The sequence below is a fragment of the Podarcis erhardii genome (genome assembly GCF_964252035.2).
Source record: "Podarcis erhardii genome assembly, chromosome: 2".
NCBI classification, from domain to species: domain Eukaryota; kingdom Metazoa; phylum Chordata; class Lepidosauria; order Squamata; family Lacertidae; genus Podarcis; species Podarcis erhardii.
Genome location: NC_138498.1, coordinates 100,435,920 through 100,463,141, shown reverse-complemented (window position 1 = coordinate 100,463,141; position 27,222 = coordinate 100,435,920). Strand labels below are relative to the sequence as shown.

Below are 27,222 nucleotides of genomic sequence, written 5' to 3'. Positions count from 1 at the left end.
ACATAATAAAAATAAAAACAACCCAATAGCCCCCCTCCCCCAACAGAGAGGCCAGATTCAAGGGAGGACAGGGCTCCTGCCCCTTTAGTTAGAACCTGCCAAAGCCTCACAAAATAGCGCGGGTTAACTATCAGGGATCATTTCTAGGGACTGCCTGCGCGGGAGAAAGCTGCGAATGAAGCTACCACGAAGCACCTCCCTTTCTGTATTTTTCCTCTGGAGGTGAAAGGGCAGCGCGGGGAGCCACGGCGAGCCACTTCCACAGGCAGGTGGGCGGGGGGGGGGCATTATGCTCTGACAGGAATCCCGCCCGAGCGAGCGAGGAAAAGGGGCCCAGGTTGCGAGCGACCCCGAAGCCAGGCTTTGGCGCCGAGGCGCCTTTCCAGCCCGGCGGAGGGGGAAGACCCGCTCCCCGCCCCCCAACACGGGCACCACGCCTCCCCGTGGCTTCCCGCCCTGGCTCCTCCTCGCTTCCCTCCCGCCAGGCTGCTCCCAGGCGCCGCGTGCACTCGGGCGCTGACACCGGGCGACCCGGAGGGAGCAGAAGGTAAGAAGAGGAGCAGCGCCGCCCCAGGCTCCGTCCGGGGCTACGCGCGCTCGCGGGCGAAGGCGCCGAGCCCCGGACGGAGAAAGCGCGCCAAACTTCTTCGGGAGTTTGGGTAGCAAAGAGGGAAACTTCCAGGCGGGCGCTCGCGTGCCTCGTGGACGGTGCTGCGTGCGCGCCCTATGCCAGCGTGTCTGCTTTCGTGTGCCTGGGGGGGAGGGCGTCTCTCTCTCTCTCTCGCGCGCTATTTCTCCTCCTCGGATATCGGGGAAGCTTGAGAAATTATTATTCTTGCGTATACGTATGCGCGTATGCGTATACGTATGCGCGTATACGTATACGTAGCAGCTTTTGCTGGCCCGGTGCGTGTAGAGGCAGGAATCCTGCGCAGGCGCTTACAAGGCTCTCCAGCCCCCCTCTTGCAGCGTGAATTTGAAAAAATTGGTGGCCAGCTGTGTGACTCATTTACTGCCCAGCATTCCTGCAAGATATAGATAACTTGGAGCTTAAATTGATAGTATGCACACATCATGTTAAGGGCAGTCACATGTTAAAGGAGGTCACTCGCTTCCCCTGCCTGAATTGTGTATATCCTCTCTTTGTGTATATTCTACATCAACACCACAAAAGGACATATTAGGCCATTTGGGGCAGTTTTTCTGAGGTATGAAAGCACAGTGATGTGCAGCTTGCCTCTTCTGTGAGATGCAGCACGGTAATATGTGTGTGCTTTAACTGCGCAATCTGCACGCTGCTTCATACAAGTCTAAAATACAGAGAAAACGCACACATGCATTTTGTACGTATTAATTCACATGTGAAGGGACTATGTCCTACGCAAATGTGCTGTGCAAGGTATTTTCTGTATGCATCTGCATTCCTTGCGGAGAAGATTTGTGTATTGGTCTCCTTCCCAAACAATGGCAGCTCAGGACACAGGACCAGAAATAACATGGTTGGCTTAATGTATTTAGTAGAATAAAATCATATGAGGCCTTCCTTTGGTTGACATATGCCATGAGTGTGTGAGAAAACAAAAAACAGTGGAAGCAACTCTTGGAAAAAGCTGAATAAATTGTATCAGATTCCTGCCTCAGTTTACAGCTTTAGTCGGCTACCTTTGTTCAAGAAGAGTTCCTGGAGACAAAGAACTGGTTTTAACATGGCTTCTGGTCTTAAGTAATAACCGCCTCTGAAGTTAATTACTGTAAATGGATTTTTTTAAAAAACAACAACAACCTTGATGCTCATATAGAAAAGGCAAGCCAGCTAGTAAGTTGCCTGCAGGAATCTAGAATTAACTTCTATGGGCTTTATGGGTACAAAAAAGAGGAAAAGAAATCCAAAGGCACTCAAATCAACTACGATTTTGCCATTAGCTTAAGTTCAAAGTAGAGCTTGAAATTTGCTTTAAATATTTATATCTTGCCTACCAACAGTAGGTAGCTTGCTACTGTTTCTTTGCTACAGTTCTTGCTACTGAGGTGGCTTGCTACTGTTTCTTTTAAAATCAATAACAGTATACAAAAACCAGTTCTAAATCATCCAATACAATAGTCTTCAGCAGATTAAAAAGAAGAGGAAACTTCATTTTAAAAAACACAATTAAAGCCCTAGGTATATAACATTTTCTTTAAAAAAACACACCTGGTGCCAAGTAAATTTTACAAAGATGGATTTTTTTTTTAAAAAAATAATTTTTATTAGTTTTCACAACAATAAACAAGAAAAAAGAAAACAAACACAACACAGAAAACACAGAAAAAACACAACACAGAAAAAACAAATAAACATAAAACATGACTTCCCCATACCTCCCTTTCGCTGCATCCTTATTCCAAAAGATTTTTTAGCAACCCTTTAATCAATTTTTCTATTGGTTCTCTTTAAGTTTCCATAAAATTATTATTTACAGCTGTAATTCTCTGTTTCTCACCCCAAAGATGGATTTCCACAGATGAGGTGCCATCATAGAAAAGGTGCCTCTCTCCATTAGCTACCCAGTTGGAAGCACCCAGAACCCAATGAGGTCCTTAATGGTTGGACAGCCTCAAAGTAGGGTAGGCAGTCCTTAAGATACTCAGCCCATTTATGGCTCAGGGTGGATCACAGCATAAAGGTACAAAATAGAACACCAAATACATAATAAGAACAAGAGCGGGAGTTCTGTTTTGCACTATATATAAATTAGGCCTTTAGTGTTGTGGCATCTACTCTTTGGGATTCCCTCCCATTAAATATTAGACATGCACCATCTAAGCCCCCCCCCCCCAGCATGTATTGAAGACCTTCTTCTTCCAACAAGCTTTTAAAATACAGCCGTACCTTGGTTCTCTAACAGAATGCATTCTGGGAGTCTGTTCAACTCCCGGAACCATTTAAAACCAAAGTGCAGCCCGGAAGCTAATCAGAAGCCATGCTGGACATTTGGCTTCTGAAAATATTCATCAGAATATTCACTTCTGGGATTTGATCGTACAGGAGCTGATTTGTTCGGGAGCCAAGGCGTTTGAGATCTGAGGTACAACTGTAGAAGCTTCTTTCCCAGTCTGTAACTATTGCAGATTTTAATTTTTTTATTAATTGTTTGTGTTTGCCACCTAGGGCTCCTTTGGGAGTAAATAACATTAAAAAAGCAATAACATTACCAAGATTGCAACACATCAACCCTCATATAAAAAATTCATTTTCTTAGAAAACATAATCATCAGTTTGATTATGTGGGTGTTGGCTGTATCATGGAAAGAGGTAACAGTGAGATCCCATCCCATCCATATTTGACAACAAACTCCAGTGAAAGAAGCCTGACAAGCATAGGCAGGTAAACGTTTCCTAAGATAAGATTTCCAGAAATACCTGTTGTGCCTCTTGAAGGAGCTACAGGATTTATTTAATAATAATAATAATAATAATAATAATAATAATAATAATAATAATACCAAGATGAATGAGAAAGGGAGAATGGGTAATAATGTGTGTGAGAGTTGAGTTAACTATATGTGGGAATCTGATAAAAGACTGTGAGTGTGCACTTTGTTTTTCAGGGCTTCCAGAAAAAAAGGGAATTACAGGGAATTAACTTAACCTTGACATGCCACTTCCAGCAGACACAAGCCAAGCCTATACCCCTCCAGATGGAGGTTGGGGATGGGCAGTGGTTTTTGGAGCATTCATATCCATTGGATTTTCATATGCTTTCCCCAAAGGCATAGCAATCTTCTTCAAAGAAATCCAAGATTTCTTTGGCACATCATACAGTGAGATTGCATGGGTGTCTTCAATTATGTTGGCTGCTACCTACGGCGGAGGTGAGTAAAACCAGAACAAAATGCTTTGCTTTGACTTGGGAGTGGAAGGTTTATCAACTCCACATTAACTTGAGAACAAGGGGCTGTTGGAATTACTTCAGGGGGGGAAATGCTCGTAATTGGTGTGTGAATATACTAGTACTCGTGATCAATCTGTGTCACTCTTCACATTGGGACATATTTTGAGAAACATAGAAAACAACCACATAATCATAGTCAAATTATTCAGAGCTGTCCTTAAATAATCAGATGGGATTCTGTGTTGGTAGGGGTGATAAGTTTTTGAACTTTACTGAAGGCCATGCAGTAATAAAAACTGGGGAAATTTAGTTGTTGAGCAATATAACACAATAGGTACTGAAGAGCAGTTTCATATAAATGCAAGAGGAGGAATTGTTTGCAAGGCACTACTGAGGTCAAATGTGCTTTGTATTAATTATTTCAGTTTATTTTAAAATACGTACCGTTTCTCATTGCAGCAATAACAAAGTGATTCACAATATGAAATAACGCAGAAATTCAATGAAGTTAAAATTATCTGTTAAAGGGGGGGGCAAGGAGCAATTATTTATTTATTTATTATTATTATTATTATTATTATTATTATTATTATTATAATATATATTTATTTATACCTCGCCTTTTTCCCTGATGGGACTCAAGGTGGCTAATAGATAAAAAAGAACACAGCTAAAAACACAGACAAATCAATAATTTAAAAACAAGTAAACACTGATAGAATTGAAACTACGTATATAAAATCTGTTTAAAACATACAAATAATTACAATAAAAACAGCATGGCATCACCCCTTTAACTAAAAGCAGCCAACCCCACAAAGCCTGCTGGAACAAGAAAGTCTTCACTTGCTGGTGGATGGAGAACAAGGAGGGAGCCAGTCTGGCTTCTCTAGGGAGGGAATTGCAAAGTCCAAAGGCCCTTTCTGACACCCCTACCAAGCTTGACTGTGAGGGTGGTGGGACCAAGAGAAGGGCGTCCCCTGAAGACCTCAAAACCTGGGCAGGTTCAAATAAGAGAGTGCAGTCTTTCAGATAGCATGCACCTTAGCTGTGTAGGGCTTTATAGGTCAAAGTTCCAGGCACTTTGAATTGTGCCTGGAAACAGACCAGTAGCCTGTTCTAATGAGGGAGTCATGTGCTCCCTATAACCAGCCCTGGTCAGCAATCTGGCTGCTGCTCTTTGAGCCAGCTGAAGTTTCTGAATGCTTTTCAAAGTGTAGAGCCCGTTACATTAATAGGGGAATGGAACAAATGCGCATGTCACTGTGGCCAAATCGGACATCTCCAAGAATGCAGCTAGCACACTTTAACTGTGCAAATGCGCTCCTGGCCATTGCAGAGACCTGGCCATCCATCCATGCTCAGGGCTGAGTTCAGGAGCATGCCCAAACTGCAAACCTGTGTATACAGGGGGAGTGTTACCCCATCCAGCCCAGGCTGAATCCCCATTCTTCGTTCTGAGCAATAACCAAGGATGTCCGGGACTGGTACCTAATTGAGTTCCTTTTCAATAGTGCTCTCAAAAGAATCACTGTAGTTTTGGGCATAGATTTTGCACTTGTGCAAAACTGCAAAATTCTCAATTTGCAATATAATTAGTTAGTTGATGTCATTGATATGTGTCAAGGGCCAGGGTGTTGTCTCATAGGACAGTGTACACAAGTTACATTTCAGCCTCTATTCTTCATCTGAAAAATGGGACTGATACTATGCCACTTCATAGAAACACAGTGAGAAGGCTTTGTAAAAAACATTTTGTACCACTAAAATCTTACACGAATTAACTACTATGTCATCTTGCCTACCTTTGAAAATATTCAAAGGGTTAGGTATTCTTTTGAAAAGTATTACAGTATTTTCGGCTAATAAAGCTCTGAATTTATTTCAAGAATCGCAATACCTGCAGCCATTTTCTCTGTTGCGCAAGGTGGTTTTCAGCATGTTTAGAAAAATCCAGATTTCAAATTTTACTTTTCTTCTTTAGGCCTTGGAAAACCTAAAGAAAATGGGATTATTCATTTGCCATGTGGCTCTTACCACAAAATGATATTACCTTGGAGCACAGGGTGTGTTTATGATTGTATTTAATTGCTTGCACCAGCAAGAATGAGTTTTTCCCAAATCCCTGTGTTATGTTTTTCTGTAGTGCTGCGTGTACTGGTATGTCATTGCAAGACTGTGTCTACAAAGCTCATTTCATCTTGTTCAAAGTGTGTTTTCTTCAGGGTTGCAACAAATTCAGTTCACTTTCTTGTGACTTTTCCCCTTTTAATATTTTTATTGCAACATTCATTATTTCTGCCACCCTTTCGGGCCTCTTAAAGGTGCTATCTAGTATCCAACAATAAACTGCAAGATAAACAGAAATTGTTATAGTTCTGTTTAAGGACAATATGATATGAAGTACAGGGAACCTAAAAACAGCTGGTTTAAGCATTATTTCTTTTAATATAGTTTTAAGAGACCTTGGTAATGCAACAGGGCACCGTGGAGTTAATGTTTGATTAAAGAGATTGTTCCAATTCTATGCAGCAATCTGTGCTGAAGCCAGAAATCCAGGATGATACAGTTATATCCACAGAGGGTTATTGCGTGTGTAGAACATATAAAGTGGGGATGGATTATTTGTGTTTCCTCTTACCCTGAATACATTGACCCTGAACCCGTGACCAGAATCTGCACTTGAAAATAGGCTTCCCTGTGCAGATATGCTGCTGTAGCAAGAGTGCAAAGAGCAGCTGGGCCAGGGGCACCAACATTTCTGTGTGCGTGCCTCTCTTTGTCAGTCCTTCCTCCACCCACAATCCTGCCCCTGTTGCCTAGGTCTGATCACATTTTAAGCAGGAAAGGGCAGGACAGGCAGAGGGAATCAGTGAGTGCACTGGTAGAGGCTTCTTGGTATGTGCAAAAGTTTCCTGAATTTGATTGATGATGTTGAATAGAGTAGCTGGAGTCACAACTCGCTTCCTCCAGAGCACCGTGCTTCTTCTTCTTCTTCTTTGGCAATCACTTGTATCTGAGTAAGATTGTCTTCCATAAACACGGTTTTAACAGTGAGTCCGTAAGTGACTGTGGAGGCCAATTCTGGATCCACACGTCCTTCCACAGTGGGGACATTGGTTTCCGGGCGGGAGTTGATCACGGTGTGGATTTGCCAAGCGTCTTAGCACATTTCTCCCTTGCGTCCTGAGTTCGAGTGTCTTCAGAGCCCATGACACCTTTGGTAAAGGCTGTTCTCCAACTGGAGCACTCGCAGGCCAGCGTTTCCCAGTTGTCAGTGTTTATGCTAGTGTGCTATGGAATCAAGATCACGTGGGCCCTTCCTTACATCTCTTTAGGCTCCAACATTTTGCACAACATGTAATCAGTGACTTCCCCCCAAAATGACCATGAGGAAGCTTTTTCAAAGACCAGTTGTCATGTTGGGGAGGTTTTTGATGGGGTGGTAGCTGTGTTCCCAAAAGAAATTGCCCTGCCCCTGCATGACAATTAGGATTAGGGGACAAAAGCTGTTGCTGGCATTTTCTAAGTGTGTTTCATTTGGGGCCAATGAGGTGAAACACCTGGGGAGGGGACAAGATAAAAAAAGGGGGGGGAGAGCGCACAAACAAACAAAGAAGCAGGAAAATTGTCATTACCCCACACTCTGTTCATTTGTTTTTCTCTAAGAGAAAAGGTGAACAAGCGAATGGGTAATAGGATGTTCCCATACGTTTTATCGAAACAATTGGGCCCATTCTCCCTTACTTTGGGATGCACTTCTGAATGCTCAGCCCATTGAAAGTAATGCAATGTGGAGCAATGGTGTCCCCATTCAGGATACATTTCCTGAAGAAGGGACAGCAAAGAAGTGAAGCAGTGTCTGCAAGTAGGCATATGGCCATTGTTGAGATGCCTGAAATGACAACCTTCACAACAAAAATTCAACACAGCACTTCACTGTAGAGAAAGAGCTTTCACAAATGCTAGACACTTCTTATAGCAACACTGTATTTCGGGCGGTGCGGGCGGTTTCCCTCCACAGGGTGCTGAGCCGAGTGGCCCAAAATTGAGAAGATCCGTTTGGGGGCACCAAATTTTGGCTTTGCACAGTGCGCCGTATTATGAAATATTACAGAAGTCTGCCCCTACTTATAAGCGTGGAAATATTGAAGCCATTGAGTAATAACCAGTCACAGTGCAGGGGTTTCAAGGCCTAATTCACTAATCTAGGTATGATAACCAAATACAGGCCCCAAAACAACCAAGAGTCTAATGACTATTTTTGAAAATTAAACATTTGATTCGATACTTCATTCAGAGCAAATGGAGAATTGCTGTTTGCCTCTCCTTGGCTCCCTGAAATACACATGAAATGTTCAACAGTTTCTGCCTGACTTCCGGCTTTTGGCCTTGTGTTTCCCCCACTCAACATCATATAATGTGGCATTATATATCTACCTGCAAACAAATGAATATGCACAGCTATGGTATATTTTCTCAGCAAGGCTCCTCAATTTTTTTAAAGAAAAGAATTTGTATGTATCACTGTAAGATAATACAGGAGAAAAACAACCATGGTGAATAAGTGCTGTATATCAATTGCCATAACATGAGTTGTGCAATTTTGCGCTGATTTATGCCAGCTGATGCTGGTTTGTCTTTGAGCGCTGTGCTGGGTGGAGGAGAAACTGATTTTCGGTCTGATAATAATAGCTTTCATTTGCAGATAGCATAGATGTGCTTGCCTTCATTTCTTCCTCATGATCCTCATTACAGAGGCACTCTGCCGTTCGATGTCACTGTTTGCATGGCGTGCTATCTGCTCCGCCTTTGTTTTGTGAACAAGGCAGAACAGATCTATTTGCCTGAAGCTATTTTCACAAGCAGCATTTGAAATGATGTGCAAATCATATGGGGACCTAATGTTAACCATTGCCAGCTTTGTTGAGGATATATAGTCCTAAGCCGTGGCTACATTTGATGAAAGCTGAGAAATTTGTATCCGTTTGGGGAGGAGGAAGGCTGGCTCCCAGTTTGCAAGCCGGAGTTTGCAATGTTAACATCTTCATTGGGCTCACCTGTAAGATCAGGGAGGAATTTAAGGGCACTGGAGCTTAAAACAAAAAAGCATTGTGTTCTGTATGCTGCCTGGGATCTTCACTCTGATGAAAAGCCATTTTGAAGTCTGTTGGGACTCCACACAATGGTTGTGATGCTGTGTGGGGAACTGGAGAGGAGTCAGCAGCCTCCCCAGGTGTAAGCAGCAGTGCTTTCCATTCGCACGTGGGGCACTTTATATCGAAGCCATTCACTAGTGTCATTAAAATTGTTAAACAATATCAAGTCTTGTGTTGAACCTCTGAAAGTTTCAGAAAGTTCTCAGATTCATTTAACTTTCATCACATGAACAATTCTATTGAAACCATGGGACTAATCACAAGTTGAGCATTAAAAACAAACAAACAAAGTCTGTTCACCACTGTTCCCACTCTAGGGGTTTTTCTTCAGCTTGTCTCTTCCCCCTTTTAAATGCTATGTTCCTAGCCTTCATGGTCTCAGAGAACAATTTGCAAACATGTGGCTTTGTTGGCTAAAGCGGTGGCATATTAAAGGGGACCAGAGTTACCTTCTAAGCACCAGAAAGTGAAATTTACGGAACTAGTGGTTTTCAGTTTCTTTTCGTACCGATCTATCCCAGTTCATGGGGTCTGAACTGGCAGGGACTGATGAGGAACAAGACCTTGGGGTCATAGTGGATGGTTTGATGAGGAAGATGTCGATCCAGCATGTAGCAGATCCTGTACTAGGGATCGTTAGGAAAGCAATTGAAAATAAAAAATATTAATATCATAATTTTTAGAACTCTATGGTGCAACCACATTTGGAATAGTGTCTCCCATCTGGGTCATTTCACCTCAAAAAGGAGATGATGGTGTTGGGAAAAGTTCAGAAAAGAGTGAGCAGAATGATCAAGGGAATGGGGCAATTCCACTATGAGGAAGTTTGGGACTTTTTAGTATAGTTAAAAGGTAAAAGGCGGCATGATAGAAGTTTATAAATTATGAATGGTGTAGAGAAAATGTATAGAGAAAAGTTTTTCTCTGCATCACATAACACTAGAATTCATGGACATCCAATGAAGCTAAATGTTGAAAGGTTCAAGAAACATACAAAAATACTTCTTCATGCTGTGCATAAGCTACAGAATTTGCTCCCACAGGATGACCATGAACTTGATGGATCTAGAAGAGCATTGGAGACATTCATGGAGGATAAGGCTACCAGTGCCTACTGATGGCTATACTTTGCCTCCATTGTTGTAGTCAGTTACCTTCTGAATACTAATTTCTGGAAACCATAGAGAGGTAGAGTGCTCTTGTGCTTGGCTCCTGCATGTGAGAACAGGATGCTGGACTAGATGGGCCTCTGGCCTGATCCAACAGGCTCTCCTTAAGTCTGTATCAAATCTCTATGGTAAAAAATGAATTCTTCTTCCAGATTCACAAAGATTCTCCTGCAGGCTTAATAAAGCTCAGTCACAGGGCTGCTGTGTTTCTTGTAACATATACTTCGGCCCTAACAAAGGAACGTCTTTGCGAACAGTGTTCTGTAAAGGAAAAACAACTAGCTTCTGCAATCCTGTACATACTTACTAGCTGCAATCCTGCACATATTTACCTGGACCAGATGAACCTTATAGTCCCTTCCAACTTCACAATTCTATGATTGTATGAACTAAATCAGGTTTACTTTTGAGCAGACATTTTCAGGATTTCACTGTCAACCAAGCAAACTTAATTTTGGAGTTTTCAGTCTCAAGCAAGGAACCTATTCTCAGACACTGGGCTGTAGGTCACTCTGCTCCACCTAGGAAGCTGGAAGCTGACAGTTGACCTTGAGCATTTTCATCCAAAATAATAAAACTATGCTTTATTATTCAGCTGCTACTATAAATTACAGTGGCAGGTACAGAAAGCCCATTCTAACTGGGGCATAAATAAAGCATTAAAATAATGCACCTCATTCTTTAGCCCATTGAAAAATGTGTCTGAGGATTCAGCTTAGCATTCAGAGATCTGCTTCAAGTTCCACTGACATTAAAGGTAAAACAGTGAATATTTGCAGATCAAAATGACACATTTGTTTTCTTTAATGCATATTTGGAATTTTGCCACTCCAGGTATACATTTCTGCTGCTGTACAAAAAAAATATTATATCGGCATTCCTAATTCCCTTATAATTGATATGTACATTTATTCGTATTTGAAAGCTGAAAACATAGTTTTAAAACGCACAGACAAACACACATTAAGTACACAATTCAATCCCAAGTCAAGTACTTGAAAAGTCTAGGGATTTTAACAGGAAATTCTGTAAGCAAATGTTGGATTGCACCCTTAATTTTAAAAGACAAATGTTTAAACATAATAGTTGTTTGTTTGTTTTTGCTTTATTATAATACTGCATTTCCTTTGCTTTTGTATGCAAATCCAAGTTTTGGTTTGCAACAGTAGTGTCTGGAATCCTTTTTTTAAAAAATTAAGTCACACAGATTTAGGTAAGTTTCTTACTTAACACAGTTATGATTAACAATAACAATAGCACTATCAATTCAGGTGAAATGTTCCTGTGTTTTGACGCTGCACTACAAACCATAATTTTGCCTTTCACTGTGGCTATCAAGGTCGCTGGACAGGAATATAACAGAGCTGTGATAGACTTAAAATATAATATGAACTAGCAATGGAGAGGAAGGTTAACTCTTTGCAACCATGCAGGGCTATAGCTAGGGGACACAGCAATCCCAATCTCTCTTTAAGAAGCCCAGTGGGAAAAGCTCCAAATTGTATCTCTTGATTATTAAGGAGCATAGCAAAAAACAGGAACTGACCCAAGCAAGTGGAGTCTGACTCTGTCCATGTACTTCTTTCCTTCTTCCCACAGTTCTGCACCTTCTTCCTCTAAACCCTTCCTTCCTCTCAGGCTTCTTGCTCCCCACACCTGAGCCGCTCATAGACCAGATCACACAACTGTCTTCTAAGTAGGGTTGGCACTAGGGATGGTGTTCACTGCTGTGTCCCTGCTTGCTTAGTGCTTGTGGTTCTCATCATGCTGGTTTGGGTTGTGCTAATACTTGGTCTGCTTTAGTAGTATGGGCTTGGCCCATAGCAGGTGTATAGACCATGAACTTGACTGCTGTTGAGCTTTAGCCTGTTGAGGTCTAGCACAAAAATATTGTGACTGATTTTGACTCCACTGGAAATCATCTGGCCCCAGGACACACAACATAGGAGAATGGTGTGTTTTTAAAAACTTCTTTTAATATTGTATATTCTCTATTCTATAGTAAGATACGCAGCTGCTTTGAGGCTGTTAATTCCGCCTCCACAAATAAATAGCACTTGATATTCTACATTATTATTTAAACCCTGCCTCCAGTCCCCTGCACCTGAACCAGCCCACCTCCCCATGGGATCTTTTGGCTGCCTTCAGGCAGTGAGTTAAGCAGAGCTTCTGAGGTTAAGCTCGGAGAATGAGAACAGTGGTGACAATTTTGGAGTTAAGAATTTATTGAAGACTGCTCATGTGCTCTTGCATTGAAGCAGGAGATCAGTTTGTGCACAAATGTGCAAGCTCCATTAGAGCTTGCACCTCTCACTATTAATTAACTTTATCCCTAGTCAGCGCTGCCACTAATTTTTACCTAGCATGCTGTTACTGGATTCAGAGGAGATCCTGATTTCTTTAAGGCAAGACACATCTGTTCAGTTAAGGGTGGAGACTGACAGAAACAATCTGGAGGCATGGGCATAGCCAGGATTTTTTTTAGGGGGCAGAACCTCAGATTTGTATTGATATGTGTTGATTTTTAGGGGGGGGGCAGCTGCCCCCTGCTTCCCCTTTGGCTGCACTCATGTCTGGAGGTGGACTGCTTTTAACATCATGGGCACTATTTAAAACAAGTGGTGTAAAAATGCAGGAACCTGAGTGATCTCATAGAAGTGCTATAATGAGATTGCACCTTCCAGACCTTATACTAGTTGTACAAGCCATTCATGCCTGTGTTTTATCATTCTATGATGTTTTTATTGTATTTCTGGTGTACGCTGCCACAATATTTTCATTATGAGTTGGTGGTTTATAAACGCCCTTATAAACAAATGTTAGCGGGAGTGTATATTTTGCATGCAGAAGAACTCAAGTCCAATTTTTGGCAGTTTAAAGGGCCCAGTTAGCAAGTGGTGGTTAGCAGACAGCAGGCTGCTTGACATTTTGGAGAGCTGCCGTCAGCTAGGCAGACAATTAGTCTGACATGATCTAAGGCCGCTTCATATGTTCCAGAACAAATTCTGGACATTGAAAGACGAGCTCATATTTTCCAGTTGATAACAAGGTTGTTCATCTGCTTCAATTCCCACCCCTTCCTCTATATTAAAGGGGGGGGCAGGCTGGAGTTGGCATTATAGTAAGTAAAAGAACCTTTAGTCATCTCAGTCACCCATCCAGAGAAATTTGCACCCCAAACTAGTTGCTAAACTCAAAACATGGAACATTTCCTTTCACATTTTTGGGAGGACCCCCCGCCCGCCATAGCTTTTATTTCTGGCACAGTTATTAGCAAACTCCATGTCAGTGACAAAGAAATGGCAGTATCTCATTAACTTGTCAATGCTGGTGCTATTCATTCATTTGAAAATACACCAAAAATAATTGTAGTGACTTACTGCAAAAGGTGTGCAGATGATCTGCGGGCTGCCTTGACCACAGAATCATGGGTTTTGCATAACACACAATGCACTGGGCGATGCCCTACTTCTTAGCCTCTGCTCATTATCTGTTAGATGGGAATAATAGTCACCTACCTTAGCGATTCTTTACAAAACCTCCTATTCTGAATCAGCAATGTTTGTCAATAGAAACAAGCCTTTCCAACCACTCATGAGTTGTTCATAGGTCAGTTGCCTTTGCAGGCAAATCTGCACTCTTTCTGCCTCTTGTCTACCAGAAATGATGCACTGGTATTATTTACATAATCACTCATGCTGGGGTCCAGCAGAGTTGAGCCAAGAGCATTTTGAAGGGCTCTTGAAAAGGATTCTCTTTCTTTTAAGACGTTAACTCACCCTTCAATGTGTAAACAAATGAGAGGTCATGTCGAATTAAGAGGTTGCTACTCCTGTATGTCTGATCCTGCAAAGAAGCCTTAACCAGACTCTTCCAACGATGAATAAAGGAGTATTGCACCCAAAAAAGCACTTTGCTAGGTTCCAGTGCTAAATGAATGTCCATTAATGATGCAGCGGTTGAAGCAGGAAGGCTATAGCTGCAATTCCCCAATCGGTAAACAGGGTTATACTGTTTTAAGTCCAGGCTCTTCATGCTCACTTGTTTGCAGAATACCGCTGTAAACCTTTCTCAGTAGGTCAAATCAGCACTAATTCCACGGAGTTGTAGCTTGCATCCATAGTAGGGCTCTTTTAGTACAGAGGCATTTCTTTCCCACCATGAAGTGGAACAGAGGGAAATGCCCATCACCGGGGACAAAATAATCTATCATATCTGTACATAGTTATCTATATAAAAATCATCCTATAAATCATCCTTTAAAAAAATCCTTTAATAATCTAGCAACGATCCACAACCAGGATCCTTCTTCAGCACCTACTCAGCAGTAAATCTCATTTGACAATGACCCCTTCACAATGTATTCTTAGTGATTTCTGGCAATATTAACTCAGTTTTCATCATGGCTGATGCGTTACTGACCAATTGATCTCACCATTGCCCCTTAATTATTTTATTTATTTTCTTTCATAAAAGTTATATACCTCGGGTTAAGAACTTAATTTGTTCGGGAGATCTGTTCTTAACCTGAAACTGTTCTTAATCTGAGGTACTACTTTAGCTAATGGGGCCTCCCGCTGCTGCCACACCACCAGAGCGCAATTTCTGTTCTCATCTTGAAGCAAAGTTCTTAACCCGAGGTAGTATTTCTGGGTTAGCGAAGTCTGTAACCGGAAGTGTGTGTAACCCGAGGTACCACTGTACCAGTTGATTATACAAAAACAACAACCACAACCCTCAAAGTGCTTTTAATAAGTAATTTAGTAATTAGCACGTTTCTGTGTCCCATGGTAGAAGTCACAAGAAGGAAGTTTTTAATAATAGGTAGAATAGATTCCTCCCAAAGCCTCAGTAGCACTTTGCCTATATACCCTGGACAGGTTGGTGCTGCTGTTGCATTTTCAGCAGGGGAAACTGCATAGATTCAGGTGAGTGAACAAAGGATCACAATACAGGACTGAACAGCTGACATTATTGCACCTGAGCAAGGAATAGTTTCTGTGCCAAGCATCTACAGTACCTGCCTGGAAGCCATACACCCATGCTAAGAAATTCTAATCTCAAGAGTTGGAAGATGGATTGTGTTTACTCAGTGGCATGGGAAATGTATTCTTGTGCACAGAATGACTTCCCATTATTATTGCTTCACATGCTATGAACGTATGAAGCTGTCTTTTCCCAAATCACATCATCAGTTATTTTAGCACAGTACTTTTTACACCAACAAGCATCAGTCCTCCCTCCTCCCTTCCAGGCTCCTGACAGGAGTATTTCCCTGGCCCTCTCCTTGGATATGCTAAGGACTAAATCTGGGACCTTTTGCATACAGATCTTGTGCTTTGCAACTGAGCTATGGCTCTTCCAGGTAATCCCTGGAACAAACTGAATCCTGCATTTAATTCCAGCACTAGAAGAAGAAGAGGGAAAAAAACATGCCAGGGTTTTTGTTTGTTTGCTTCCTTGCTTCCCTTCACTTTTTCATTCCTTTTCTCCTGTGACAGATGATTAATAGAATACATAGAATTCAAAAGGTCATTGAGAGGAAGGAGTGTAGTAGTCGGTTGTCTCGCTGACTTAGTCTGGGACCTGAAAGGCCAGTGCAATTGGTTATTTCTGTCTGCAGAATACCCAGCACTAAAAACCCCACACCCAGTTCTTGAAGGCATGCAAACAAGTGTTCTTAGTGGATTTGGGGTGTGATGAGGAGCCAGAGTATTCCCTTTGCCCCCCACAATTAGAAAGAACCAGACAGCAGGCTGCTTGATGCCACTGATTTTTCTCAGATGGGATTTCTCCCTCTGCCCCCCCCCCTGCCCAGTTTTTGAAAGCTGTAGGCCGTATTGATAAAACCTTCAGCAGCTGTTGACTAGACCTCAGAGGCTACTTCCTCAACTCTAAAACTTTTCAGGGGAATCTGCCAACGCTTCTGCCACTTCTGCGGCAAGGTCAAGACAAGCACATGGCAGCTTTATGAGTGTGCCAGATCCTTGCCAGCTGTTTCTCCTAGCTTCATTTTCACCTAACTCTCCTAATTAAGAAACAGAAATATATGAATCCCCCCCTTTCCGTTTAACAGTAAGAAAAGAAGACACTTAGCATGAAGGACGACCGCCGCTCCCAATTTTTTTTTTTGATTAAGGAGTATGGAATCAGGGCCTAAACCTGCACACAGCTATGATGATATGAACCACTCTTTTGATCTCTCTCTCCCTGCTATCTAAAGTGGCAGTTAGGCGTCATAAACAGCAAAGCGTCTTGTGACACTTTTTGAGATTAATAGATGCACTTGTGGAATACTCTTCCAGCAACTTGAGCCATGCTTCATCAAATGAATGAAATGCGCTATTTCAGTTGGCAGATTATGTGAAATGACATTTCTGTTCAAAGCTGAAATGTATACAGTGTAAGCTGAGTAAGCGTTTGCAACTTCTGCAATTGGTGATATTCCTAGCTGTGCCAATTATTGCTGTTGTGCATGGCCACCGTATCTCACTAACTTACACTTGAACCTTGCATGGAAATGTCACAGACCTACGGGACCTCCTGCATTCCATGGCCCTTTGGCTTCTCTCTTTCTATTTTCTCTCTTTCTCCATAGCTATAGGTAATCTGCCAACTGCAATAATAGTTCTCCATAGCTATAGGTAATCTGCAATAATAGGCTGTGAGCATTTGGTGAAGTAGGTTCTGATCTTATGCCAGACTCCTTTCGTTAGACCTTGTAAGTTCCACAAGGATCGTACCTGTTTTTCGTTGCGGCAGGTTAACACAGCCGCTCCTCCCGTGTTCGAAATCACGTTTTCATTTTCACAAAACAACTTTGCTTTCCTATTTCGTTGTGGTAGCTCTCATGTCACTTTGCTACAGTTGTTGCGACACCAAGATCATGTTCACTGAAGGATGCTTTTTAAAAAAATGCCTTGCATTAAATTCCCGGGTGATATGGTGTTACCCAAAAATTGGGGGGGGGGGGAACATCGTGCTTTCTGCCAGGAACCTATGGAAGAACCTGGGCATGACTATAGAGTTTTTTCAGGTATGGTTTGTTCTTCATGGAGGGGGCAACAACGAAAGGGCTAGGATATATGAGTGCAACATGACATGGAAGAACCTTGCACTGATAGCATATTTTCACCCACATAGCTTGTCCTTCTGGTTTGCATATGGGAGGAGACCACGAGGCATCTGATGTATAGCGGTTGAATGTCATGAATGATCATACTATGCCCCTGCAAAAAGCACCATGCAGCCATGCTCTTGCTAATAACCTGAGCATTATTGAATACTTTGAACGATTTTAACCAATTTACCTTTGAAAGTATATTTCCCCCCATAAATGTTTGATTTGGGGATTCATTTTCCTACTTTGATTTTATTTATTTTTTAGGTCCCATCAGCAGCATTTTGGTGAACCGCTATGGTAGCCGACCGGTGGTCATATTGGGAGGCTTGCTATGTGGCATAGGGATGGTTTCTGCATCCTTCTGCACAAGCATTTTTCAACTGTACTTATGCGCTGGGCTTATCACAGGTAATAACGAAACCTTTCTTTACTTTCCTTAGAATAATGCACACTGCAGATAGAATAGAATCATAGAATCATAGAATCATAGAGTTGGAAGAGACCACAAGGGCCATCGAGTCCAACCCCCTGCCAAGCAGGAAACACCATCAGAGCACTCCTGACATATGGTTGTCAAGCCTCTGCTTAAAGACCTCCAAAGAAGGAGACTCCACCACACACCTTGGCAGCAAATTCCACTGTCGAACAGCTCTTACTGTCAGGATATTTAAATCAGTCCTCACCAATGCTCAGTGCTCTCTGAGAGCCAGTGGGGTGTAGTGGTTAAGAGGGGTAGACTCGTAATCTGGTGAACCGGGTTTGCGTCCCGGCTCCTCCACATGCAGCTGCTGGGTGAGAAGTCACACTTCTCTGAAGTCTCTCAGCCCCACTCACCTCACAGAGTGTTTGTTGTGGGGGAGGAAGGGAAAGGAGATTGTTAGCTGCTTTGAGACTCCTTTGGGTAGTGATAAAGCAGGATATCAAATCCAAACTCCTCCTCCTTCTCTGGACATTTTGAGACTACAGCTCCTGCCACCCCCAGCCAGCATATCCATACTGGAATGGGCTAATGGGAATTGTACTCCAAATAAACAAATGTGAGCGTGGTGGGACCGAGAGAAGAGCCTCTCCCGTGGATCTCAGAACCTGGGCAGGTTTGTATGAGGGAATACGGTCTTTTAGATACCTTGGGCCTTATAGGGCTTTATAGGTCATCACCAGCGCTTCGAATAGACTGGTAGCCAATGGAACTGCTGTAACATATGCTCGCTATAGCCAGCCCTAGTTGGCAACCTGGCTGCAGCTCTTTGAACCAGTTGCAGTTTCTGAGCACTTTTCAAAGGCAGCCCCACCTAGAGCACGTTACAGCAATCCAAATGGGATGTAATTAAGGCGTGTGCCACTGTTGCTAAATCGGACATCTGAAGGAATGGGTGCAGCTGGCACACTGGTTTTAACCCTGAAAATGCACTTCTGGCCGCTGCAGACATCCATGCTTGGGGCTAAGTCCAGGAGCACAGCCAAACTGCTAGGGTGTGTCTTCAGGGATAGTGCTACCCTATTCAGCACAGGCTGAATCCCTATTCCTTGTTCTGCCTTCCGACTGACCAAGAGGAAAATTATCTGTTTAGAGGAGGAGGAGGAGGAAGAGGAGTCTGGATTTGATGCCCCGCTTTATCACTACCCTAAGGAGTCTCAAAGCAGCTAACAATCTCCTTTCCCTTCCTCCCCCACAACAAACACTCTGTGAGGTGAGTGAGGCTGAGAGACTTCAGAGAATTGTGACTGGCCCAAGGTCACCCAGCAGCTGCATGTGGAGGAGCGGGGACGTGAACCTGGTTCACCAGATTATGAGTCCACTGTTCTTAACCACTACACCACGCTGGCTCTTTAGAGTTTAAACATAACACATTACATTACTTGGTATACTAAATTCTTTTACTGCATCTGAATTTTGAGGGTCTTTTTTCTTTCGTATACTCAACTTATCAGCCTGGCTTTAATTTTAAAATTAAAAAAAATTATGGACAGGTTGAAGGAAACAAAGATGGCTGTTGATCCCCTTCAACTCACACATGAGTCATAGTTTCTAACAGCGCAAGGAAATACTTTGTGTGTGTACTTATAAAACACAAACATTCCACTGTAAAATTTCCACCTGCATATATGGCATATGTGGTGTCTTTTGCTGCTGCCATGATTGCACAATTACGAGTTTTCTTGAAGAGATTTTCCTTCAACATTATTCTGTGCATAGGCTTGCTCTGAATCTAGTTTGTGGATGGAATCTTGAGAGCAGTTGGAGAATTCATTGGCATACAGGAAATATTTTTACTCCTATCAAGCTTTTTTAAAAAACAAAGAAAAATCTTAGAATCCAGATTTCAGATCTCATGCTGAGTGGACAATTGTTTGTTTTGTTTCTGAGAAAGAAGTTTCAGCATGCACAGTGAACTACCATTTTCAGGATTCTTTGGGGGATGGCAAGAGAGTTCAACTTATATAAAACTAAGAAAGATACACAATCTTGTGCAACTTTTTCAGCCTTGGTTCCACAGATGTGGTTGGACTACAACTCTCATCAGCTCTAGCTAGCAGAACCAGTGGTCAGGGATGATGGGAGTTGTAGTCCAACAACATCTGAGGACCCAAGGCTGAGACGGCTGGTCTAGTGACCACAGTCTCCTCAGGAGCTGAAATTTTAAAGGTTTCCTAGCTTTTCTTTCTCATTTCACTTCATCTTTTGATGAAGAAGACGGTTGTCTGCAAAAGCTCATATCATCTTACGCTCTTCTTCTGCAACCAAGGAATTAAAAAGCTAGATTCCAGCACAGGACTGCTGGATTAGAACATATCCAGAAGTACAATTTCCTATCCTATTACAGATGTTAATTAACATGGCTGCTCTAGCTTGATTGTATTATCAGTAATTACTGCTGGTGTGAATGATCATTTGTGCTTCTTCTGCATACATTTAAGCTTTAATCGAATTGTCACAGACAGCTCTTTTTGCATTTCATTGCCATTTGACCCCAGAGTTTATCATTTCCCTCTCTCGCTTGTGTGTGTAGGTATACACTTCCCCACTGAGAACAATACCTCATTCATCATGCTACAATAAATCTAGTCGCAAGGGGGCATGAGGCTCCTTTGTTGTATTTGATGCTGAAAGGACAACATGGCTACCCCTATGGGGCACATGGTCAGTCCCTGCTGTGCTGGAGCACATTTTGCCTTCTGAATTAATTCTATCTCTGTCTCTGTTACAGGACTTGGCCTTGCCCTCAACCTCCAGCCTTCCGTGATCATCATTGGAAAGTACTTCCTGAAGAGACGTCCAATAGCCAACGGCCTCGCCATGGCAGGAAGCCCTGTCATGCTTTGTACACTCGCTCCCTTGAACCAGCTCCTTTTCGACAACTTTGGGTGGAGGGGGAGCTTTTTCATTCTTGGGGCGATACTACTGAACTGCTGTGTGGCTGGAGCCCTCTTCAGGCCCATTGGCGCACCAGCTGGCCCCTCTGAGAGGCAAACAAATAAACAAGCAAAAGAGACTTTAGCTAAAGAACAGCTTGATATGGGCATAGCTGAAATGGCTGACCCTGGAGACGAAGAGAAGGAGGAGAAAGACTGTTGCGAAAACTTTAACAAATTCCTTGATTTATCTCTTTTCAAGCACAGGGGCTTCCTGATCTATTTGGTAGGGAATGTGCTGATGTTTCTGGGCTTTTTTGCCCCTATTGTTTTTTTGGCTCCTTACGCAAAGCACCTTGGGATTGATGAATATTCAGCAGCTTTCCTCCTTTCAATTCTGGCAATAGTCGATATGATAGCTAGGCCAGCTACGGGGCTCATTGCCAACAGCAAGTGGGTCAGGCCAAAGATTCAGTATTTCTTCAGCTTCTCCATTGCTTTTAATGGCACATGCCATCTGCTGTGCCCATTAGCAACAGGCTATACAGGCCTGGTAGTGTATTCCATCTTCTACGGGCTGGCCTTCGGTATGGTTTGTGCAATGCTGTTTGAAACTCTCATGGACCTGGTTGGCGCCAGCCGATTCACAAGTGCTGTTGGACTCGTCACTATAGTGGAATGCTGCACCATCTTACTTGGGCCACCTATTGGGGGTAAGGATATTTCTATACTTCCGCTCATTGTTCTGTTTGCAGTTGGGAACAGATCTGTGAATTCTTTGACTTTGAGTAGGGGAAATCAGGTTTTAAGGTGCGCTCCACCACTTCAAATGTTGACCAACCGTTTCTTCCTTTTGCTGGACCAAACCCTCTTTCCTTGAGTTTTCCAGCAATGCAGTTTCAATGGGACATGCTCCCAGGTAAGATTGCAGCTTGAATGGCAACAGATATAAGATGGCTGGCCACCACAAGCTCTGTCCCCTGGTTGAAAACGCAGCACAGCTAGAAAGTTCAGTTCCCCTGCAAACTAATTGAAATGGGTCTTGCGGAGCTGAAGTGCCAAATCAAAGTTTCTTCTACAAACAAATTCAGATGAACATAGTGAAATCTCTGCTGCTTAAATGTAAGGTATTTGCAAGCTAAGATGTAACTCCACTGCTGAGATGTAACCTTGCAAGACCTTAGGTTCCTCTGCTGGCAAACTAAGTAGATAATACTTAGATTAGAATTTGAAGAGTGACACATGGTTGTCATCTTTATATGTTTGCTTTTAGGAATTAAGACCTTTTAAATTTAGTAGCACTTCTTTCTGAGCAGACATGTGAATTCTAGCCACGTTTCCCTCCCTCTGCCATACCAAGAATTCAGGTTGGGCAACAGGAGTTTATATGGTCAATTACACAGGAAGCTACACAGGCCTCTCTTCAGTAAACAGTTCTAAACAAATACGAAACCTTCCAGAGCTGGGGGTGGGTGGGTGGAGGAGCTGGTTGCAAGTGCTGGAATCCACACATGTTTTTATTGTATAATCCCTGCTTTTTGTTCTTCAGAGGTATAACTGTTCAATCAAAAGCTTATTAACTTCAAACAACAACAGAAACCCTCTGATAGCAAAATCTGCTCTCTACAAGAAAGCTCTGCAGGAGTTGTGTCAATATGACAAAACTTTTGAAAGGGGGAAATTAGATGCAATATTCATGTAACTTTCAGAATAAAATCCCTTTAACCATCCACAGATGCAGTGACAGTGGGTTTCAGTTTTATTACAATGCGAGCATCATTTCATTAGTAGGTGCCATTCCTGTTAACACTTGTTGTGTTCTGCAACTATCGTATGAGGCCATGTTCCCAGATAACTTGCTAGAGCTATAATTCCAAAATGGTGGTACCCCTAGGGAACAGCCTGGTGGATAAGCTTTTGGTGGTGACTTGTGATATGAACTTGGCACGTGCACACCAAGTACGTAGTATTTGCTGGCATTTTAACTGCAGCACATTGATTAGTGCTAAGATTTATTTATCTGCCTCATAGGAGTGCATCTAGGCGGCATTCAGCTCTACTGTTTAATTACACCCTGACATAAATGGTGCCGCTTCTCATGAATGAAATTTGAGCTGTTGCAACAGCCAGCTCTCCTGCTTGGTTCCATTGCTGTAAGATGCAAAGTCAGCCCATAATAAATCCATTCTAATCAATGAAGGGGCTGGTCTGGTATGCATTACCAAGGCCTGGCAAGAGGGAGGGGCTGATCTAACCCAGCACTTTCCCACTGGGTACTTACTGCAGCACCAGTGCAATGTACCAGGGTGGCAGTAAATTGCAAGTGGTTGATCTTAGTAAATGTTTTGGGGAACTGCTACAGTATTCTACACACTTATGAGAGCAGCAGTCTTTTGCAGACCTTGGGATAATTTAGCTAGATATAAATCTTTGCATAGTTATAGGATAAAAGTTGCCTCTAAACTTTTTTTTTTGTGTGTGTGTGTCTCAGTGCTGGACTAAAGAGAGTATTTCAACAAGGACATAAATGACCAAATATGGTAGGCTCAGTAATATATAGGATCAGTGCCATCCTCTCACTGCACAGGGTGTGTGTTGGATTCTGTGGTTTGCATTCACAAATTAACAGAACAGCTCCACTTGCATTTAAATTTACTTTATCCCTATGGATTACAGTGGGACTGAAATGGCTTTGGACCATTTCCTACCTAGATGGTTGGTGGGTTAGAAGATATAACCATTAAAATGCAACTGCTTAGTGGGTAATATTGTAACTTATGCTACCCCAAAAGCATTGCCAGGCAAATGGACCTCCGATAGTGTAATTCAAAAGATTTACAAAAATGCAGGCCCCTTTTTTGTTTTGTTTTATTACCTCAATGAGCAATTCACTTCTTCCCTTTTTGTCCTTTGCATGGAAGAACACCTGCACATTACCTTCCTTTTGAGGGGAAACTTTATTCCATTCAGGATAACTTGGATTTCATTTTAAAGCAGCCATTTCCCAAGTTATATACAATTTTATGAAGCAGATTAAGCTAATTGCTAAAGCTTGGTAATGAGGCCAGAAACTGCTGTGTAATAGTTTGCAATATGAGTTTTGCAGCATTGTTTCCTCCATTTTAATAAGCAGCACATTGATTGGTTCTTTGGCATTTAATAACCTACCACTGCGTTTTGCTTTAATGAACTAAGTAAATTGTTCCTAGTGTGCTTTATGACATTGCCTTACTCTCAAAGGGGGGAACAGGGTGAGACTCTTCTACTGCTGAGTTCTCCAGTACTCTCCTCATTAAAGCGCTTGGTGAAATGTATTTAGCAGACCTCTAGGTCATTCTGATTAGCAGAAAGTGAGAATTACTGCAATTAGCCTCTGGCTAGGTGGGGGGCAGACAGCAAACAAGAGGGGACATGATAGAAGTATATAAAATTATGCAAGTTGTGGAGAAAGTGGATAGAGAGACATTTTCCTCACTCTCTCGTAATACTGAAACCCATGGTCATCCAGTGAAGCCGGAATGGAAAATTTAGGACAGGCAAAAGAAAGTATTGTTACACGCTACCCTGATCTTCGAGAGGTGCAAAATTCCAGGGGTTGCAGGTGCGCTTTAACCCAGGGCCTGTGTTTCCTTTTAGATCAGGGGTTGTCAAGCTGGTCCCTACTGCCCATAGTGGGCGTTTCAGGATTCTAGGTGGGCGGTAGCACTGGCGGAGGAAGAGGAGTGCAGGGGGAGCGCACCGCTCCCAGCAGTGCAGTCCCGGTGGGGTGCCATCATGGCTGCCCCCCGCCCGTGCTGGGCGCCATGCCCCCAGGACGCGCATCAGCCCTGCCCCCGCCTGCTCTCCACCCCCCGGTGCCGGAGCATGAAGCTCCGCTACTGGGCAGTAGGGGGTTCTACAGCACAAGCTGAATCTTCCTTCCATTAAGCACTGGTGGGCGGTAAGGAAATTTTACCATCAAGAAAGATGCATTGGTGGGCCGTAGGTATAAGAAGGTTGACTGTTTTAGACAATGAAGCACAGAGGAGGCTGTGATGTCTTTATGATATATTTACACATAAACACAACCTGAATCTAATGAAGGGATCTCCAGCATTGCATTACAAGTAGTTCTGGTTTCTCCTGTAGCCACAACATTGGATTGAAAACAGACATTGGCATCCTGCTTTTTGACTCTTTCTCCAACCCACTGCTAAGTAACTCTGTTCCTTAACTCCTGCCATATTAAACTCTAACCTCCCTTAAAACTCTGGCACTGCCTTTTAACTAAACCCTTAGTTGAGGGAGGGAGGAAACCCACACACTTGCACATGGGGGCCACTGCAGAAAAGCCCTGTTCTCGTGTTGCCGCCCTCCATACCTCTAATGGAGGAGGCACACGAAGAAGAGCCTCAGAGGATGATCTCAGAGGGGCCAGTTTGGTTCTGAGACTTTGGCAATCTGGGTTCAGAGCCTTGTTGGGTCATAGAAACATCGTTGTGTAGTACGTACAAGGCTTAGTGCTCCCCTCTGTGAAACTGTACAGTTAGTCAACCTTTGATCTGTTTTTTTTTTTGGGCCGGAGTTACTACTTAATACACGCTTGATTGATTATTTATCCAGCTGAATAGGCTGAAAGTAATGATTAATCCTGTTAAGGTTCCTTTTTGGTTGATTGACAGCCCTTTTTCTTTCTCCCTTTGCAGGAACTCTCATTGACATGTTTGGGGACTACAAATACATGTTCATCAAGTGTGGGGCAGTGATGGTGCTGGCTGGGCTATTCCTCTTCATTATGAATTACTACAACTACAGAATGCTTGCAAAAGAGGAGAAAGCAAGGAAAAAGATTGAAGCGCAAAAGAAGGACGATGGACCCGTAAGGACAGTAACTGCAGAAGGAAACTCCACGGGAGCAGAAGAGATGAACGGTGGCCCCGAAGCAGTCCCTCTGGGAAGTGAAGAGGAAGCACTAAAGAATGGGGCAAACATCACAAGTGAAGCCTAAATCTGCATCACCTGATTTTCTGAATGGGAAATAGCTCTTTCGTATTTCTTAAAGTGACTTCAGATGTACAGCATTTATAGATGGCCTTCACACACTATTGCCTCCCTGCCCCCCGCTGACTCCCAAAGCCTAGAAGCAAATAACAAGCCCAGTTTCCTACGAGCACACAGCAAATGCAACGTAGTGCTCGTTATTACACTATTTCAAATCTGTATAAGCTTAGAGCCTTCCCAGCCACTTAGGCAGCAAATACTTTCCTCCTTGTTTAGTCCCAGATAACTGCCTATGTCGTAGCTTCGTGCCTGTGCCCCTCATTCAAAATGGCCCCAAAATGGAAGAACCAGGGAACATTTTGTAGGAAAAGTTGCATGGCATTGGGGAAATTGCTCACCCACAGTGGATCCTCTACGTTGGAGAGTCAGCATTCCTTCTCCGTGGCCTCTAACAGAGAAGAGCCACAGATCAGCAGTAAAGCACATGCTTTGTGTGCAGAATATCCCAAGCATCTCTAGAAAAAAAGGTACTGAGTACCAGGCCTGAGAAAGAACATAAGAAGAGCCTGCTGGATCAGGCCAGCTCATCATCAGTTGCAATATGGGAAAGCCCAAAGGCAACAGAATTGTCCCCTCTTGCTGTTTCCAACAACTGGTGTTCAAAATACTGCCTCTGACTGTGGAGGTGGAAAATACTCACCAGGGTAGCCTTGTCCTCCATGAATTTGTCTAATCCTCTTTTAAAAGGGCCTCTTCCTAAGAGCTACTGCTAGCCAGAGTGGACAGTGCTCTCTTAGAAGGATCCACGGTTTGACTTGGTATAAGGGATGTTCGTATTTTCATTACTCTTTCATAGCTTATAATTCACAGTGCCTGCTGTATAGCTGGGGTGTACACAGCTGGCCTCTTCTGGTGGTGATCTGGTGCACAGAACAAAAGAAGTGAAGAGAGAGACCAAGAGAGCTAAGTGTTGCCACTGACTACTCTTGTTGAGAAACACCCATTTGACATTCGGACCCAGTCATGTGATGGTTGCTCATCACTTTTTCCAACAGGAGAGTTTTCTGGATCTAGGCCTATGAGGTCTTAACATTATGAACGTGCATAAGAACAACATACAGTTCAAATGACTAGGTTGCACTACACAGTTCAGTTTCATGTTTACTAACATAAACAGTAATTTACTGCTAATATAAAGCTTACCAAAGTTTTGTTGTTGTTGTTGTCTGGCCTGTAAATTCTGGTTAGATTTAGACAACTTCCAGCTAGACTGTACAAACCCCAATTCATGCATTGTCCCAGAATGCCTCCACAAAAACTTGTCCTAAGACTTTTGCACAAGACATAGTCCTAACCTGATCATTCAGCAACCATTTCCTCTGTTGTCATTTTATGATTGACACAAACTGCACACAGAGCTCCACACCAGATATTTCCCCAGAAACACAGACTCAATTCCTCTCTTTTTTTAAACAACCTGGCCATTCATTATCAGGAAGGCTTTCAAGTAATGTCAAAAATCATGAGCTTGGCTTGTTACAAATAAAGGCATTATTTTACTGCCA

At 42.8% G+C, this 27,222-nt stretch overlaps 1 protein-coding gene across 1 annotated transcript; it reads left to right on the top strand.

Moving 5' to 3' along the window:
• Positions 1-460: 460 nt before the first annotated feature.
• LOC309336883 (monocarboxylate transporter 2-like) lies at positions 461-27,222 on the top strand. The gene is made up of 5 exons (XM_081853356.1): positions 461-547; positions 3,589-3,852; positions 17,588-17,731; positions 20,533-21,390; positions 25,363-27,222. Exons 2-5 carry the CDS (start codon positions 3,636-3,638, stop codon positions 25,662-25,664), a joined length of 1,521 nt encoding a protein of 506 aa, XP_081709482.1. The 5' UTR covers positions 461-547; positions 3,589-3,635; the 3' UTR covers positions 25,665-27,222.

Excerpts from the sequence above, each read along its gene's own strand:
- LOC309336883 (XM_081853356.1), top strand. The coding sequence starts at position 3,636 with ATGCCACTTCCAGCAGACACAAGCCAAGCCTATACCCCTCCAGATGGA. Across the intron at positions 3,853-17,587 it reads GGCTGCTACCTACGGCGGAG|GTCCCATCAGCAGCATTTTG; the intron begins GTGAGTAAAACC and ends TTTATTTTTTAG. Across the intron at positions 17,732-20,532 it reads ATGCGCTGGGCTTATCACAG|GACTTGGCCTTGCCCTCAAC; the intron begins GTAATAACGAAA and ends TCTCTGTTACAG.